Here is a 17,142-nt window from a genome sequence, read left to right as displayed (position 1 = left end):
CGTGCCTCATGTGCTCTCACTCACTTAACTATAAAAGTGATCAGAGAAAACAATGTAAACTGTAGCAGCAGGAATTAATGTGCTTCTTTCTACCAGAGGTCACATTAAGGAAAAGTTGCACATAAGAGAAATGAGAGGCGACACTGTAATTAACCCACAATGATTCTTCTGAGGAAGAGGGGAGGGTTTCGGTGTTCCAGTGTTCATAGAAGGAAGATTTTTTATCTCTTCCAAACCAGTTTATGAATGACTTAGGATACTTAGAAGGATTCACATTTCACCCACTTCCCCTGAGAACATGTTTATCCTTGAAATGAAAATCGTTACTCAAGCCCCAGCTACGAGTCGCCCTTTTGCACCCTTTTCCACGAATAATCTTTCCAAAATGTCTGCTTATAGAAGCAAGATTTGGAATTTCACGGAAAACTACAGAGACACAGACAGAGCAATGCTCACCCCCTGGTAAGCCAGAGAGAGACAGAGAGGAGAGAGGAAAACCGAAAGAAGATACAGCTAACGGACCAACAAAATAAATCCCCAGCAAAGAAAAGTGAAAACAATGATTTAAAAAACACGTAAAGACGTGTTTGTAATTACCCGTCCAGGTTACATGTTCGCCGCTTCCAGGCAGAGAAACGGCTCGTTGAAGTTTTGTGCCCGTCTGACTGTGATGGGAGGGTTGTATTTGAAGCTCTGGGCACGTAGAGATGGAATGAGAAGGAGGCTGAGCTGGAAGAAACACCAAGGGGGGAGGGAAGGAGAGAGAGAGAGAGAGAGAGAGCGAGCGAGCGAGCGAGCTATCTCTAGCTACGCCTTCCTGTAAGCCCCGGGAGCCCAGGAGAGCGCTCATTTTAGGATTTGGGAGAGGGGTAAAAAGAGGAAAGGCGGCCCCCGCTCTGCGCTGGCCTTGCTGCCCCGGGGAGGGAGGACTCTGGCCCGCGCCCCCCTCCTGGAGGGCGGCCCTGGGAGCCGGGGAGCGCGCGGAGCGGGCGGCGCAGGGAGCTGTCCGGTTCAGCACCACCCGTAATGCAGTAGGTGGGAGCGCCTCCGCGGGGGCCCAGCCGGCAGCGAGTGGGGGGCAGGCGCGCGGCCCACCCTGCAGCAAGACGCCGGCTCCCTCGTTTCCAGGAGCTTTGCAGATAGCGGGAGGGAAACCCGCCTCGATTCTCCGGGAGAAACCCCCTCTCTCCCCCACTTCGCCAACACTACCCCCGCCACCAACAACAATAAGCGCCACCGCCGCTCGTCCTGCCGCCGCCGCCGCCGCCGCCGCCGCCGCTTCTGCCCGCCCTGCCGCCGCCGCCGCTGCTGCCCGGGCAAAACCATGGAAAGCGAGACCCCTGCACCTGTGCAGCTGAGCTCAAGGGCTTACAGAATACTGGGAAGTCTGGTCTGAAACGAAAGCGCCGAGACCCCCCAAGGAAGAGAACTGGCGAAGCAAAGGATTTTCATGGCGCAGGCCGCAGAGCCGAGAACGAAGACCGAAGGTTGCATCTCGGCTCTTACAATCTCTAACTGTCTAGGTCCCGACCATGAGAAATGGTGTTGAGAATTCGGCTGTTCCCTGGTTCACTGTGGAAGCCATCTCCAAATTAGCTATCACATATGGAAACTGGAGACCAGAATTTTAGAAAAAGAGATTAAGGCATCTCACTTGGGGGGGTGGGGGGTGTCTTTTTATTTTTTCTTTTTTTTTTTTTTAAAAAAAAACACTGCAACTGGAACAGTTTCTGATCTCAAAAGGCAAGCCTCTTCCCGTGTGATCTTTATAATTTACACTCTTTTCCGTGAGCTTTCTTACCTCCCTTTTTTTATAACTCTCCATATTCTCTATTCATACATATAGCCATTATATTAGTAGTGGAATAATTTTTATTTTTATTTATTTATTTATTTTTGGCTTTAGTACTTGCACCCTCACACACACTCTCCCGAGAACCAGAAGTCGGTTGGGTGTTTATATAATGAAGAATTATGGGGCTGTTTGATCGAGGTGTTCAAATGCTTTTAACCACCGTTGGTGCTTTCGCTGCCTTCAGCCTGATGACCATAGCTGTGGGAACCGACTATTGGCTCTACTCCAGAGGGGTTTGCAAGACCAAAAGTGTCAGTGAGAATGAAACCAGCAAAAAGAACGAGGAAGTTATGACCCATTCCGGATTATGGAGAACCTGCTGCCTAGAAGGTATTTGACTTCACATCTCCTCCCCCCTCTCCACCCCACCCCTCCCCTTTCACTCCCCCCCCACCCTCCTCCAAATAAGTCCCCTTTACATTCCACCATTTTCTTAGTTCACTCCTTCCACCACCGATCAAGGTTGGTTGGGTTAGTTTCAGAGGGAAAAAAAAATCAATAAGCAAAACCCATACTCTACTCCCTTGCCTCCACCACCCCTCTTCCCCTCAAACATCCTCAATGGAATAATCTATGACATGGTGAAAACGACAAGAGATTGTCTTTAAAAGTCAAAGGTGTTCTGCCTGCTTTGGAGTCATTAGGATTTACCATCCGATTTAGCATTGCCATCTATGAGAGGGTAAAATAATTGCTTCTGTCTGTGCTGTTTCTCTTTTCGCAATGAAGAATTCAAAAATGCTCTTCCCTTTTCCCTCCTCTTTTCCTTACTCCCCAAAAGTCCTAGATGCATCACCATCTGCAAATCTCCTTATTTAAAAAAAAGAATATGTTGTTTCTAAGAATCCTTATGTGGTAAATCCTAATTATTCCAGGATCTCAAGCTGAGTTCAAGAGCATTTCGTAATGTCTATGAGCCACACAGATCGTTCGAGGTGGCTGGCTGCGTGTGTGTATTTGTGTGTTTTAACGTTTACAAAGTCTAAAAATACATACGTCTCTCACAGGAAACAAGCCCAAGTTCTAATAAACAGCAATTCACTTGTGGGTTAGGCTTCCACAGAGTGACATGTCTGTTAGCCAGAAGCTAGTAGAGTCAGCATTGCAGCCGGCTTGAGAATCAGACATTGTGCAGGCAGGCAGAGAGGGAGGGAGGCGAGGGCATGGGGAGGTTGAGGGGGGAGTGGGGGTGTCAGCTGTTTGCCTTGATCTTGCGGAGTGTTGAGGCATGTGTGTCTGTGCTGTGAGCACAGGTGCCACCACAGTGTAAAGGCTGGGGGATCAGGCTATGGATGAAGGCATGTACTTCTGGGACACATTAATAAGCACAGAAAAAAACTCCTCCTGTGGGTCATCCATCCTGCATTTGGCAACAGACTTTAATATGAGGGACTGCATTTGAATGGCTATATATGTCTGTGTGTGCAAGCTACAGCCACCCATAGAAAGACGAGCACAGAAAGATACATATGCTTCCATGTGGGGAAAAAAAAAAAGGCTTATGTGCTTTGCTTCTGATATGAACCAATACTGGAGGCCGTCTGAGGCAGCGTCGGGAAGCAGGGACTGCAGGATTGTTTGTTAAGCTCGACATGGGATGGTGATGCAAGGAGTTGAGACCAGGGGATGGGGGAGAAGAGAGAGAAATGGATGGGTGAGGGAGAAACTGATGTGGCCCCAGGGTCTGACCCAAACTGAGCAAAAGCCACTCTTTGGGAAATGATTATATCTGGGAACAAGCACAAATCCCATGCCCCCCTCCCAACATTCTTGGTGCAAACGGTTGAGTGATGGCTGAACATGTTTTGAATAGCTAAGTGACTTCATTGAGCGATGGTCTATTTGACGCATACTGCATTTGGTGCCCTTTCTCAATCCAAACTGCTGCCTTTAACATATTCTGCAGAGGAGCTCTATGCTGAATACTATATGCTCTTCCCCAGCCAGAGAATCAATATCAAGAAATTAATAGGGACTGTTTTAAACACACGCACACACACACCCCCTCCTTAAAAAAATGAAAAGCCTTTCATACAGCTAGTCATTAACAGTGGGAAGACTTCTATTTAATTAAACATTTATGACAGACTTTTATTCCAAAAGAGAAGAAAAGCAAAGTGAATGAGGACCGCTTTAGGGAAATGATCATAGTGGCAGTTTGCTTTCCTTGGAGTTTAGTTAGATGGATGGAGGGAGATAGGTAGCCAAGAGAGTAGAGGAGAGACAAGACATTGTTTTAGTGTAAATACACCCAGAAATGGGTGGGTTGCCATAAATATACTTTTCTAAATCTGCATTTTATTTCCAAATTCTTAATATTGTGATCTTTTAAACATTGTGTAATTCCCAGAAGGCAAACAGACTTGAGGTAGTTTTATATCACTCATGCATTAAAAAGGCTTAAATATTTTCATTAAAATTCCATCTGTTTGATGTCCACATCCCCAAATGTGCTGCCCACCCCCTTCAACTTTCTCTCCAAGCTGCACAATCCCTCTCTCCCTGAATCGTCTGTAAAGGGTTAGAATTGCAACACTTCCCAAGGATTGTATGATGTGCACAGGCACTGTAGGTTGGGCCACACTCCCCATTGGGGCCTCGCTGCCCCGCGGCAGTACTGTGGGGCACTGCCAGGCTCTCCTCAGGGATGATACTCCCTTTCCACTTGTAGCCATGGCCGGGGCAGGAAGGGCTGGAGCTCCAGGCCTGCTTTTGACCTGGCCTTTAATTTCCAAAGCCTCTGTCAACTTGAGCTTTGCAGGCCTGGGACCACCTTAGGAAGATGGGCCTTGGCCACTTAGGAAGTGGTTTGGAGACTGTAAGCCTCTTATTTTCAAAGACTGCACTGATCTCCAAAGGCTGTAAGTTCAGTTGTTTCTGGAAGTTGGCGTAGACAGTCCTTGGGGGTTGGCAGTCTGTTTGCTTTTATGAGCACTCAGAATGGGGTTGCTTTCTATGGAGATCAAGTTGTTAGTGCTTTGGGTTCCCTCAACTTGTGTTTTTCTGTGTGTGTGAAAAATTGGACTTTCAAAAAAGATCCCCCCACCCCCCACCCCTTAACCACTTGATCTGTATTTTCTGCCCAATCCACAGAAGTTGCAAACAGAATTCACGTCTTCTTTCTAAGATGCCGCTAATGACTCCAGATGAAAACCAACCCTGTCTTCCTCTGATCTCTTTTGCTCTCTGGTTTTCATTAGTGCTTTTTGTCTCTCGAGGTGATTATTTTCGTTCACCTCTTGATGAAAATAAGACTAGAAAAAAAAAAAAAGTCCTTGCCTCTAAGGCTGCTTTTGAAATTAACTAGTCTGCTGAAGAATGAGAAGAGACATGACCACCTGTTAGGGACAGGCACAGGGGGAGGGGGAGAAGGGCCAGGGGAAAAACCACCACCCTTATTTTCTCCCTCTGCAGACTGAATAGTCTGTGTGTGTGAACTTGAAATCCCTAGCAGGCTGGTGTCCTCAGGGGGATTTGAGGAGCGTGGGTGGGAGAGGACAGTGTGTATGTGGATACAGGTAGGTGGAGAGTGATAGAAGTTCGTGAACTTTTCAAGAAAGCTGAATTAAGAATCTCTGCATGGAGAGATGAATTGGCTCAGAGAATTATTCTCAGAGAAGAGTTCAATGAAATCTACAACAAGACGCTAAAACAGCTTGTTCAAGCAAGGTGTCTCGAGGCTGCTGGTGACTTGCTGCTCAGGATATTAACCTCTGTTGTCACCTAAAGGAAACATCGTCTCCAGGGACAGCAAGAAATTCACTCTTGGTGCTTAGTCTCTCCTACGCCTTCCTCCCTTCTGTCCTAGCTCTGTGGCTCCCCCAAAGGATTTCCAGACCTGCAGAGGTGGAGCCAACAGCGGGCATAATGTGGTCCACAGAGGAAGCAAACTCCGTGTTTTCTCTCCCCCTCTGTCCATTTCGCCTCACTGTGAGGCAGAACAGAAATCTTACTCTCTGTCCAGGCTGTCAGATTCCCTCTGCTGACTATCTCAGCTCCTCATCCATCAGTGGCTTCTCCTGTCTTGCCCCCACCAGGATGCTTGCTCATGGGGGCTCTGCCAGCCACTCTACATCCTTGCTCTCTTTGAGCAAGAAGTATCTCAATGGTCTCAAATTGTCTTTTCCAAGTTCATGATGGCCTGCGAGGTGATACAGTGCTCCACACTCAGCTCAGCCATGGGTCTCTTATTCTGCAGAAAAAGAAAAAGGATGCATCTTTTATTTTAGGAAAGCCAATAGCCTTTCCCAGACACACTTGCCTTCTAGCATGGGTGGGCTGAATCTGGAGGGTACTAACAGGTCTTCACACTGCACAAGTATTGCTCCATAATTCCCAAGATAATTTGACTTTCTTTAGGTACTTTGCACACAGGAAGTGCATAAGAAATATTTATCAACGGATTGATGCAGAAATTCTTAAAATTACCGAGATGAATGCAAACATCATAAGGACATGTGACAACCAAGTGATCAAGAGAGAGAGAGAAAGAGGGAGGAGAGTGAGGAGAAAGGGAGAAGGAGAAAGGGAGAGAAAGGAGAGAGGGAGAGAAGGGGGTGCAGAAGTCAGAATGATTTGTTTGTTCTTCCTGGAACTTCTTTTTTTATAAGAATAATAATGAGTCATGAATTCACTATTATAAGATAAGTGAATTCAAAAGGAGTCAGTCATTGAGGTTGCACAGCTCCTAATTGGCTATAGTGAAGGCAAATTACTCAAGGAAAGGTAAAGAAAAATGGTCCATGCACACAGCCTCTATAGGAAAGAAAAAAAAAATAATCAATTGATTTTCTTCCCTTTTCTGCTTTTAAAGTATACCAAAGTTCAGTGTGAAATCAATATTCCCTAGAACAGACACCTCTGAGCAGAGAGGAGGCCTTAGAATTGGCCACCCCTGCTTAGCTCCGGTAGAACCTTCTACTCTTTCACAAACCTCCCATCCAATTCAAAGAACCCTGACAACTTTCCCTCAGGCTTTGGTTCTAATCAGTAGCTTTTCCGTACAGCGAGGCCTAGCATTCCTAGCCATTCTCACCATGTTAGCCAAACCTGACTCCTCTACCTGGAGTCCTGGTCAGTTCACACCACACTCCCCGCCCTTGCTTCCCCTTTCCAGGTGAGCTGAATGAGGCTCACAGGTGTGAACAACACACCAAAGTCATGTGGCAGGCAGTGGCTGAGCCAGAACTTGAATCTAGGTTCCTTATGACTCATCGAGCTACGTTGTCCCCCTATCCTGTGCACTCTGAAAGCCTCCAGAGGGCTCTGGGCAGTAGACCCGAGCCAAGGTGGCCTCCCACTTATATTCACTAATAAACACTGTTCTATCCAGTCTGCATTTTGTTGAGCATCCCTCACTGAGCACTCAATCTGAGCATCTCAGGAAGAATGAGTCCCAACCCAGTCACTCCCGTGCATACTCCTCCCTCCTAGCTGCCATCTTGAGCCGCTTTGCACCTTTCAGGGTGACGACAACTGTGCCCTGGTCCACACCGCCTGTGAGCTGAGTAGCTGAGTCTAAGGAAATGCAGCAGTCAATTTCTAACCCTGAACTTCAGGCCACACTCACCATGTGCCTTTTTATTTTGTCCTTTCATTTGGGAGATGTCCTCAGTGTAAATGGGTTTATGTTTTCAAGCATTTTCAGAAAATAGCAAATTTACATCCTACGTAACTCACCGAAGTTTTCAGATGAAGTTTTTGTGGTCTCGTTGAAAGAACTGATGCCACACAGACCTGGGTTTGTTTCCTGCACTGCAGCCTTGTGTGATCTGGGGCAAGCTACTCAACCCCTCTAACCCTCAAATTCCTTATCTGGAAAAAAAGGAGGCATAATCTCCTCCTCAAAGGGCAGTTGCTGGCTTAGGGATTAAATGAGTGGATGTCTGTCCTCCCTTTTCTCAGACCACCTTATTTGAAATTGCAATCAGCAATCTCCACCTACACTCCTCATCCATCCCCCTTTGCTGTTTTATTTGTACAGAGTACTTACTGCCTTGTAGCACGCTCTGTCCTCTACTCATTATATGTGGTGTCTGTCTCTCACCACTAGACTGTCAGCTCCATGAGGGCAGGGATTTTCATCTGTTCTGCTCATTGCTGTGCCCACAGCAACCATGACAGTGCAAGAAGTCAGTCTACCTTGTTAATGAATGAACCCATGACTACTGCCTGCTACAGTGTGGGTGTTCAGAAAGGGTGGTCCCTCCATATTGCCAAAGGATTATTTTTCCTGCATGATGAGCTGTGGTGGCCAAAGCATTATTTTTTTTTAACATTCTAAAAAATAAATAATGAACTTAATACAGAGGAAGGAGTGAGAGAAAAGAGGGATGGATAGAAGGAGGGAGAGAGAGATGGAGAGAAAGAGAGAGAGGGAGAATGACTGAATGCATAAAGGACAATAATAAAAAAGATAATGGAAACAAAAAGTGCTTGGGGAGAAAATAAATGACTGAGAAGGAAGTGCCAGGGGTACAAGTCCTCTAAATAGATCCTGGCCACACCTTCCTCCCTCCACACCATCTAAAGTGTCTGTCACAGATCCTGGGGGAGAGCTTCTCTTGAGTGTTCACTTTCAGGTTGATAGGAGGAGAAGATAATAGATCCAGACTGATAATGCAAGAAATATGTTATCAAAATATAATGTCTCCTTTTAACCTCAAATATAAGTATTTTGGTCAAAAACCCATATTCAAATGCAATAGGCATTGTAAGTTTCCAGGTTAGCTCACAGCCAGAGATGGGGCAATTCCTTCACTCATTTATTTTATTGGTGAAATCTTTCACGAGCCCCTGTAAAGCACCAAGCACTAGGCCAGGAGGTGAGGACATCATAGGAAGCAGCATCCTTCAGGGTCACTGCCCTTGGAGAACTCCGATTCACATCATTTGAATCCCAATTCACATAATCTCACATATATATAAATTACAGCTCTGATAAGCGCTATTCACAGGAGATGCATGAGACGTGAGCTCACAATACTGGGATTGTAGCTAACCAGGGAAGGCTTCCCTGAGGAGGTGAGATGGGAGTGAAGATCTGAAGGATGAATAGGAGTTAACCCAGGTGAAAAGACGAAGAAAGCACATTCCAGGTTGGAGGGCAGCATGTCCAGAGATGGGTGAGGAAGGAATGAGACTAGTACGGAGAGAACGCCAGGGTGGATAGGAAACTAAGAGGGGTGGGGGGTGGGGGAGTGGCAGGGAGGTGATGCTGGATGGGGTGGGAGGGGCAAGTGGAAGTGGTCAGGACCTAAAGGGCTTTGTTAGTCTTATTAAAGCGTCGCATTCTGTTATGTTTTTTGGCTTCTTGCTTATAAGCTGTATGACCTTGGGTTAGTCGATTCTGTCTCTGTGACTTATACTTACTTTACAGAATGGGGATAAAAATACCTGCCTTTATAGTTGTTGTAAGGATTGGAGCAGCTGTTCCCTTTTTTTTTTCCTTTCTTTCTGCCTTTTTTTTTTTTCTTTTTTTAAGAAGCAGAGTCTCACTCTTTCACCCAGGCTAAAGCGCAGTGGCATGATCATAGCTCACTGCAGCCTTGAACTCCAGGGCTCAAGTGATCTCCCGCCCCAGTCTTTGGAGTAGCTGAGATGACAGGCACAAGTCACCACACCTGGCTCATTTTTTTTTTTTCTTTTTTTAAGATGGAGTCTCACTCTGTTGCCCAGGCTAGAGTGCAGTGGTGTGATCTCCACTCACTGCACGCTCCGCCTCCCAGGTTCACGCCATTCTTCTGCCTCAGTCTCCTGAGTAGCTGGGACCACAGGAGCCCGCCACCACGCCCAGCTATATATATATATATATTTTTTTTTTTTTTGCATTTTTAGTAGAGACGGGGTTTCACAGTGTTCGTCATGTTTGTCTCGATCTCCTGACCTCGTGATCCACCCGCCTTGGCCTCCCAAAGTGCTGGGATTACAGGTGTGAGCCACTGCGCCCGACCCTGCACCTGGCTTATTTTTAAGTTTCTTCTAGAGATTGGGTGTCACTATGTTGGACAGGCTGGTCTCAAACTCCTGACTTCAAGTGACCCTCCGACCTCGGCCTCCCCAAGTGCTGGGATTACAGGCGTGAGCCACTGTGCCTGGCTCCTTTCCTTCTTTGCCATGCTGCTTTTGCTTCCACACCGATCTGAATACAGTGGTTTCTTAGGCTTCTCAACTACCCATGACAGTTCAGAAAAGGGTGGAAATAGACTCAAATAACTTTCAATCAACTAAATTTAAAAATGTGTTGATAGTGGATGCCCACCCTGTGTGAAACCTAGGTAGGCAGTGGTGAACAAGTTCCTAACCCCGCTTCCAAGACCCTCCAGGGGAGGCCTAGCAGGGACCCTAAAGAATAAGAACCTTGCAAAACAGTGCTGTTTCATCCTAGACATTTGAGACAGCCCCATAGCCTAGTGCCACCTCTCCTTATTACCCTCCCACAGATTCAGAGAGATTCTTGGCATCTTTTACAATCAGTTAGGATTATTGGGGATTTCAGCGGCAATTTGAATGAGGCTCAGTTATAACACCAGACTTTTTGAAAATAGGAATAAGAGAGATGTTAACTGTGCTCCCCAATGCTAGGAAATGCGTGTCACCAGCTGTGGGATTGCCGGTGAACTGCGACGGCCTAGCCAGCCCCCAGTCCTTTCTCCTGGGTACATAAAAGGCTTTATTCTCCCAGTTCCATATTCGCTCAGTTCTAAGACACAGCCAATTGTAAAATGACCTATCTACCAAAAAACAGCCTTCAGGGCAGAGGGCGACAAATTTAATGTTCCACATTAATTATAAAATACACTCTAATTTCAAAAATCTTGCAACTTAAAATACATGCCTTAGAATCAAAAGAAGACAGTCAGCTATCTTGCTAGCAGGAAGAAACGTAGGCAGGGTGCTAAGAGAGCCCAGAGGATTTCTCCAGCATGCAGCTGGTGCCTGCCCCGTGACTCAGGAAGCAGCATAGAGCAGAATGTGGCCTTACCAGCAACTTGCTTGAGGAGGAAAAGGGTGATGATTGCTCTTTTCCAACAACTGTTCCCGAGTATTTGCCAGGTACTGTGTGGGACTCTAGGATAGAGTTGAAAGACTCAATCTCTGCCCTCAAGGAATTTAGTCTAGTAGAGGAGATACCCCAGTGAACAGACGATGATAACTGCAGAGCATGAAATGTACATACAGGGGATTCTGGGAGCACAGGGATCGGGGAGGAAGGGATGCCAGGGAGGACTGAGTTCTCAAGGATGCAAAGTACGGGTGAGCAAGCTAAGGAAAGAAAGAGCACTTCAGACAGCAGGAACCGCATGTGCAGAAACAGATGCCCATGTGTTGGGCATGGGCAATGCCAATGGTCCCATGGAAGGTAGAAAGCAGAGAGGGAAGAGGCTGGAAGGCAGCATCGATATGACCCCAAAGGCACAAAAATGCCTCACGGAGACATTTGTGTTTCAGCATGAAAGAAAAGGGAGGCCCAGAAAGGTAGGAAGCCAGGTAGGATCATCACAACTGGCTTTTCCACTGTCTAGGTCACTGGTTGTTGAGGGCTTAATGGATGGGATGAGGAGTGGGTTGGGCTGGTGAGACTTGCTGAGCAGGTGACAAGGTGGTTACAGTGACCAGGTGACTTGCACTAAGTTAGACGTAGTAAACAGAGAGTAAAGGGGAGAAGGGAGATTGTAAGTGATGTACAATAGAGACACGTCCTGTCTCCCCTTCTCTTCTCATTTCCCAGCATAACAACATGACTAAACACTACTATGTGCTAGGCCCTGCCATTACAAATATGTGGCTACAGAAAGCCTCTATTCAAATATCACCTTCTCAAGGAGCCTTCCTGACCACCCTGTCTACAGTAGCCCCCCCAGTCCTGTCCCCCTCTTTAACATTATTTTTCTTTTTTTTTAGACAGAGTCTCGCTCTGTTGCCCAGGCTGGAGTGTAGTGGTGCAATCTCGGCTCACTGCAGCCTCCATCTCCTGGGTTCAAGCGATTATTGTGCCTCAGCCTCCCGAGTAGCTGGGATTACAGGTACATGCCACCATGCTTATCTAATTTTTGTATTTTTAGTAGAGACGGGGTTTTGTCATGTTGGCCAGGCTGGTCTTGAACTCCTGACTTCAGGCGAGCCACCCACCTTGGCCTCCCAAAGTGCTGGGATTACAGGCGTGAGCCACTGTGCCTGGCTTCTTTTTTAACTTTCTGTTTTTATTTTTTTAGCACATACATGTTTCTGACCTGAGTCCCCCTGTAAGACTGGAAGCCCCATGAGGGCAGGGACCATGTCTGCCTTGTCCATCGCCATCTCCCCAAAGTCTTGTCTAATGTCTGGCACTAAGAAAGTGCTTGGGAGCTAGGTGTCAAATGAACGAATAAAGAGATGGGGCCTGGCCTCAGGGAGTTGCCCACCTGGTGAAGGAGATGGGCTTTTAAACAAAAACTCCAGGCATCCATTGACCAGTCTTTTCTCCTAAGCTTGGCTGAAATCACATGCTGAAAAACCCTTGATAACAAGCAAGTGTTTCCCCTGCAACCTGGGAGGTCCTCTGGGGTGCCTCCTGGGCCCCAGCTTTGCCATAAAAGCTGATAAGTCACTGCCTGCTGGGAAGCAGTCATCTTTTCTCTGGATTGCAATCCTTGTTAGTTACCTCTGGGCCCAGAGGCACTTACTTAGCAGCCCTGGGTTTGCCTTTGCAGAGTGCCATCCCATTATTGACATATTCATTCACTATATTCATTCACTCTCTCCTAAACTTCTTTGACCTTGGGTAGCCTTTCTTCTGCTAACAAGCATGCCAGGGGTCAGGTACAAGATCCCAGGTGCGTGGTTGCTGGAGCCTCGTTGTACGAAGAATCCACCCCTTGTTTTGCCACCCCCTCCATCATGCAACTTCAATGCCCCAGTGCCAGCCTCTCTGACCTTGCACCAGGCAAAACTCACTGGAGACCAGCCACTGCCAACCCCTAGACCGATTCTTATCCCAGTTTTGCCCCATGGCTCTCTTCCCTCATTTTCTCTGCTTAAAGGATGTATGCACTCTTTTCTATCATATTTTCCCCCAACCTGGATCTCTCTATCTCTGATAAGGGACACATTTTATCCTTTCTCCTTCCTGAATTTTCCCTAGTGTTGATAGCGCTTGTCTCCAGTTTTCCTCTACCATGTTTGCAGAGTAGGTAATCCTGCAAAACAACTGTTCTGCCATAACTTCAGTACTAATACTAACAACAATAATAATAAGTATTCATTCATTGAGCGTTTCCTTTGTGCTAAGCACTGTTTTAGATGCTCTCCAGAGGCTCTTAATTAATCCTCACAATTCTGAAGATATGTGCTGTGATACCCATTAATCCCATCTTAAGAGGCTCAGAGATGTTAAGTAACTTGCCCCAGGTCACACAGCAAATGGCAGAGCTGGGATTCCAACCCCAGCCTGTCCAACCTCAAAACCTGTGTACAGCCTTCTGTGACACTAATTATATCTTTCATTTTCCGTTGGCCCCCAAGTCTATGAATACATTTCTTTCAGACGTTGAGGGCAATGCTGAAGAGAAAGGCTGTTTGTACTCCCTGGCATGATGAAGTCTTCAGCATTTTGAGCTTAGATTAGGATATGCTCCTCACCCAGGGCAGAGCGGGGAAAAGTTAAGGGGCTGCCAGATTTCCTCACTGCTTTGAAAACAGAAGGTCCTTCAAAATGCAAGGACATCGGTCTCCTTGCAGTTTGTGAAGGCGGAGAAGTAAATACAGATACTCCCTCTCCCCTGCCTTCTGCCAAAAGACCCCTTTCCCAGCCACATCCTACTTTGTCTCCAGGACTTAGTGAAGTTGTCACCTCTCCCTGCTGCCTCCCACCCTGCTCCCTCCCACCTGGGGTCAGCTCCCTCCAGATCCCAGCATCTAATACCTCTTATGTTGCTTGTTTCCATTCCTGTGTCTTCCTCTAGACCATGAGTTCCCTCATCTATTTCTTCAACAAAATTTGCCAAGTTACTACCATGTACCAGGTGCTGTCCTAGGAAGAGGTGTGAACAAGCATGAAGTGTTTAGGGGACCACTTGAGGTTTATACTATTGTGGGAGAACCAGGTATGGGAGAAGAGGTAGGGGAAGGTGTTAGTAACGAGGGATGAGATTGAGCAGAGACCTCATCACAAAGGGATGATTATATGGTGAGATTGCTCAGTGTTTGCTGAATGAATGAGTGAGTGAATACAGAAAAAAGCTTGACATGTGGGATTATGATGCATATTTAATCTCAGATTTTTCCCATCATCGTCATCATTGTTATAAAGATGCATTCTCTCCCAGCCAGGCCTGGAGTTCATGTCAGCTCACATCTGACAGCCTGGGTTCAAATCCCACCCCTGTCACTTATGAGCTATGCTCCCTTGGACAAGCAATATAGCCTAAGTCTATTTTTCACGTGTAAAACGGGGATAATCATTGTGTCTGCCTCCCGAATTGCTTGTGAAATTTTGGTGGGATGCTCCACATAGAGTGCTTACCGAGGCGCCGGCACACAGCGAGCATTTGACAAATGTCGGGTGCTGTCATTACCAGTGGTGTGTTTATTATTTATGACACTAGCAGTTGATTGGCAAGTGAGTTGTGCTTGGCCCTCAAATGTTCTACATATGGAAAACTTTCTCATAAAAATCCACATTTTTGGTTCCCTTGGGAAAAAAAACATAAAGATTTGTGTAACCCTGAGCCCTATCCCTGCTTGGCAGCCATCAGCAAGATCTGGGCAGCAGATGTCTGTTCCGTGTAGCAGGTGCCTTGCACTTCCCCCCAAGTCCCCACCGCTCCCGAGTGTCTTACGTGGCTTACATGGCTGCTCCGCTCCACCGTGCGTGGCCGTTGCGTGGCCTCTGTAGGCGTCCAAGTTTGCAAATCCTCCTCTACGCCTGTGGCAAATTAGAGGTAGAGTCTTTGTCTTTTGACAGCTGAAGACAGAACTAAAACGACAGCAGCGCAGACAGGGTGTAGCAGCTCACACAGACAGAGGGAAGAAGAAAGCCATGCATCTGTAAATAAATGCATCAATATCCCACATTCCTGAGCAGGGCCTGCTGATAAGATTCAGGTGGAAGGCTAGCCTCATCTACTCCCTTTTAAAGAACCTCCCCAGGGTGAGTTGTTGCTTTTAAAGAGAGAGATGCTCACCCATTTTAGGCCACCCTGGCAGCTTCCCTTTCAGAGGCTGACATTTTCTGACCTTGACCCCAGTTCGGGAAACACACCCTGTTGTGGTGACCAGCCACGTGGCATGTTTTATTCAATAACAGACTGCCAGGTGCCAAGGCGACAGGCCACGCTGTTGGTGCTGGCTGCAGAGAGATGGGAGGGAGACCTGCTGCAGGACGGAGAGATTTACTACTTCTCATTTCTACCTTGGAAGGCTTCCTGGAGAAGAGAGAAATTTTCATTTTCTGGGTAGGAAAAATTGCCCAGTAATTGCCCAGAAAGAATATTAACTTAAAGACCTGTCATTTGAATCTCAGAGAATGGTCAGACCTGATTTAACTTGATAATTTTTGAATGTTTAATGTAAGCCAGGCTCTGTGCTAGTTCACAGATCACAGAAACAAATCAGCTGCCGAAGGGAGTCTGCCCTTCCTCTTCCCGGTCTCTCTTGCCGATTTTCATTTCTTTGTTGGATTTTATGCTCTCTGAATTTGTTTGTCTACTGTATGTATTATTTCTAATTGGAATGTGAGCTCCATGAGATCAGGGTCCTTGTCTGTCTTACTGACTTGCCATAGCCCAGGGACTGAGAGCAGTGCCTGGCACACAGTAGGTGCTTAGTAAATGTTTTTTGGGTGAAAGAAGACACGCCCCCACTCTGAAGGAGACCAAAGCCTAGAAGAGACAGGCAGATACCAAAACCATTACCAGTGAGCTCAGGGACTTGATGAAGGCACAAGTAAAGGGGAGAAAAGAGAGCAACTTTATTTAAGGAGGTCAGGAAAGAGGTCCTAAAGGCCGTGCCCTCTGCAGTGGGTTCTGCAGGATGAATAGGAGTTCACCAACAGTAGGACAAAGGAGATAGGCCCAAAGCAGATGAAGAAAATGGAATCACCCAAGACTGTTCCCAAAAGGATGAGGTTAAGGAGAGAGCAGAGCACTTGGTCTAGAGCAGCACCTTCAAATTTTAATGTGTACACAGATCACCTGGGGATCTTGCTGAAATGCAGATACTGATTTGGGGCTCCAGGTAGACGCTGAGACTCCGTTTCTGGTGCCCAGATGAGGTTGATGCCACAGGTCTGCAGACCACAGTTTGAGATGCAAGGCTTCAGAGCATGACCAGTGGGTTCTGGCAGACAAGGATCTAAATCCCACCCCTGCCACTGGCGGGCTGGGCCCGTTTCTTTGCCTCTACCATGAGGATAACCACCTTCTTCCCAGGCACCAAATAAATTCAGAGTGCACAGATCTGGGAAAGTCATTAGTTCAGTCCCAGCACCTCTATCAGTCCATTTCATTTCAGCTACTTTTTTTTTTTTTTTTTTTTTGACAGAGTCTCACTCTGTCACTCAGGCTGTAATGCAGTGGTACAATCATGGGTCACTGCAGCCTCAAACTGCTGGGTTCAAGCGATCCTCCTACCTCAGCCTCATGGGTAGCTGGGACTACAGGTGTGCACTACCACACTGAGCTAATTTTTTTTTTTTTTTAAGAGATGGGACCTTGCTATGTTGTCAAGCCTGGTCTCAAATTGCTGGGCTCAATCGATCCTCTCACTTCGATCTCCCAAAGTGCTGGGATTACAAGATGTGAGCCACTGCACCCACCCCATTTCAGCTAATATTATCATTTAAGGTTAAAGGAGGTGACCAGATGTATAAGAAGAAACAGTGATTTTCCCCGAGAGCTACTGTTTGAGAGTTTCCTGTGTGCTGGGCCTTGAGCTGAGGACCACATGTCTGTCACCTTCCCTAGGTGCATGGCACTCTATAACATGGGTGTTAGGATTCTCATTTTACCCGTTAGGCAATAGTGGGAGTGCATGTTTCCTATTGCTGCTGTAATAAATTACATGAACTTAGTGCTTAAAACAACAAAAACCTATTATCTGACGGTTCTGGATGTTGGAAGTCTAACCTGGGTCTCACTGGGCTAGAATCAAGGTGTGGGCAGGGCTGTGTCCCTTCCAGAGGGCCTTGGAAGAATCTACTTGCTGGCCATTTCTAGCTCCTAGAGGCTGCCTCCTTCCCTGGCCTGTAGCTGCTTCCTCTATCCTCACAGCCAGAGTTGTTGAACAGAGTCCTTCTCGTGATTCTCCTG

At 46.8% G+C, this 17,142-nt stretch overlaps 1 protein-coding gene across 1 annotated transcript in view; it reads left to right on the top strand.

Moving 5' to 3' along the window:
- The first annotated feature begins 799 nt into the window (after positions 1–799).
- CACNG2 (calcium voltage-gated channel auxiliary subunit gamma 2) overlaps positions 800–17,142 on the top strand; it is a 143,723-nt gene continuing 127,380 nt past the window's right edge. Inside the window, exon 1 of the mRNA XM_033232837.1 lies at positions 800–2,185. Coding sequence (XP_033088728.1) covers positions 1,975–2,185 — 211 coding nt within the window. The 5' untranslated portion in view covers positions 800–1,974. The remainder of the gene's footprint in view (positions 2,186–17,142) is intronic.

Source organism: Trachypithecus francoisi, unplaced genomic scaffold (genome assembly GCF_009764315.1).
Source record: "Trachypithecus francoisi isolate TF-2019V2 unplaced genomic scaffold, Tfra_2.0 Lachesis_group14, whole genome shotgun sequence".
NCBI classification, from domain to species: Eukaryota; Metazoa; Chordata; class Mammalia; order Primates; family Cercopithecidae; genus Trachypithecus; species Trachypithecus francoisi.
Note: the sequence above shows the minus strand (reverse complement) of the source record. Positions and strands in the feature narration are given on the sequence as shown.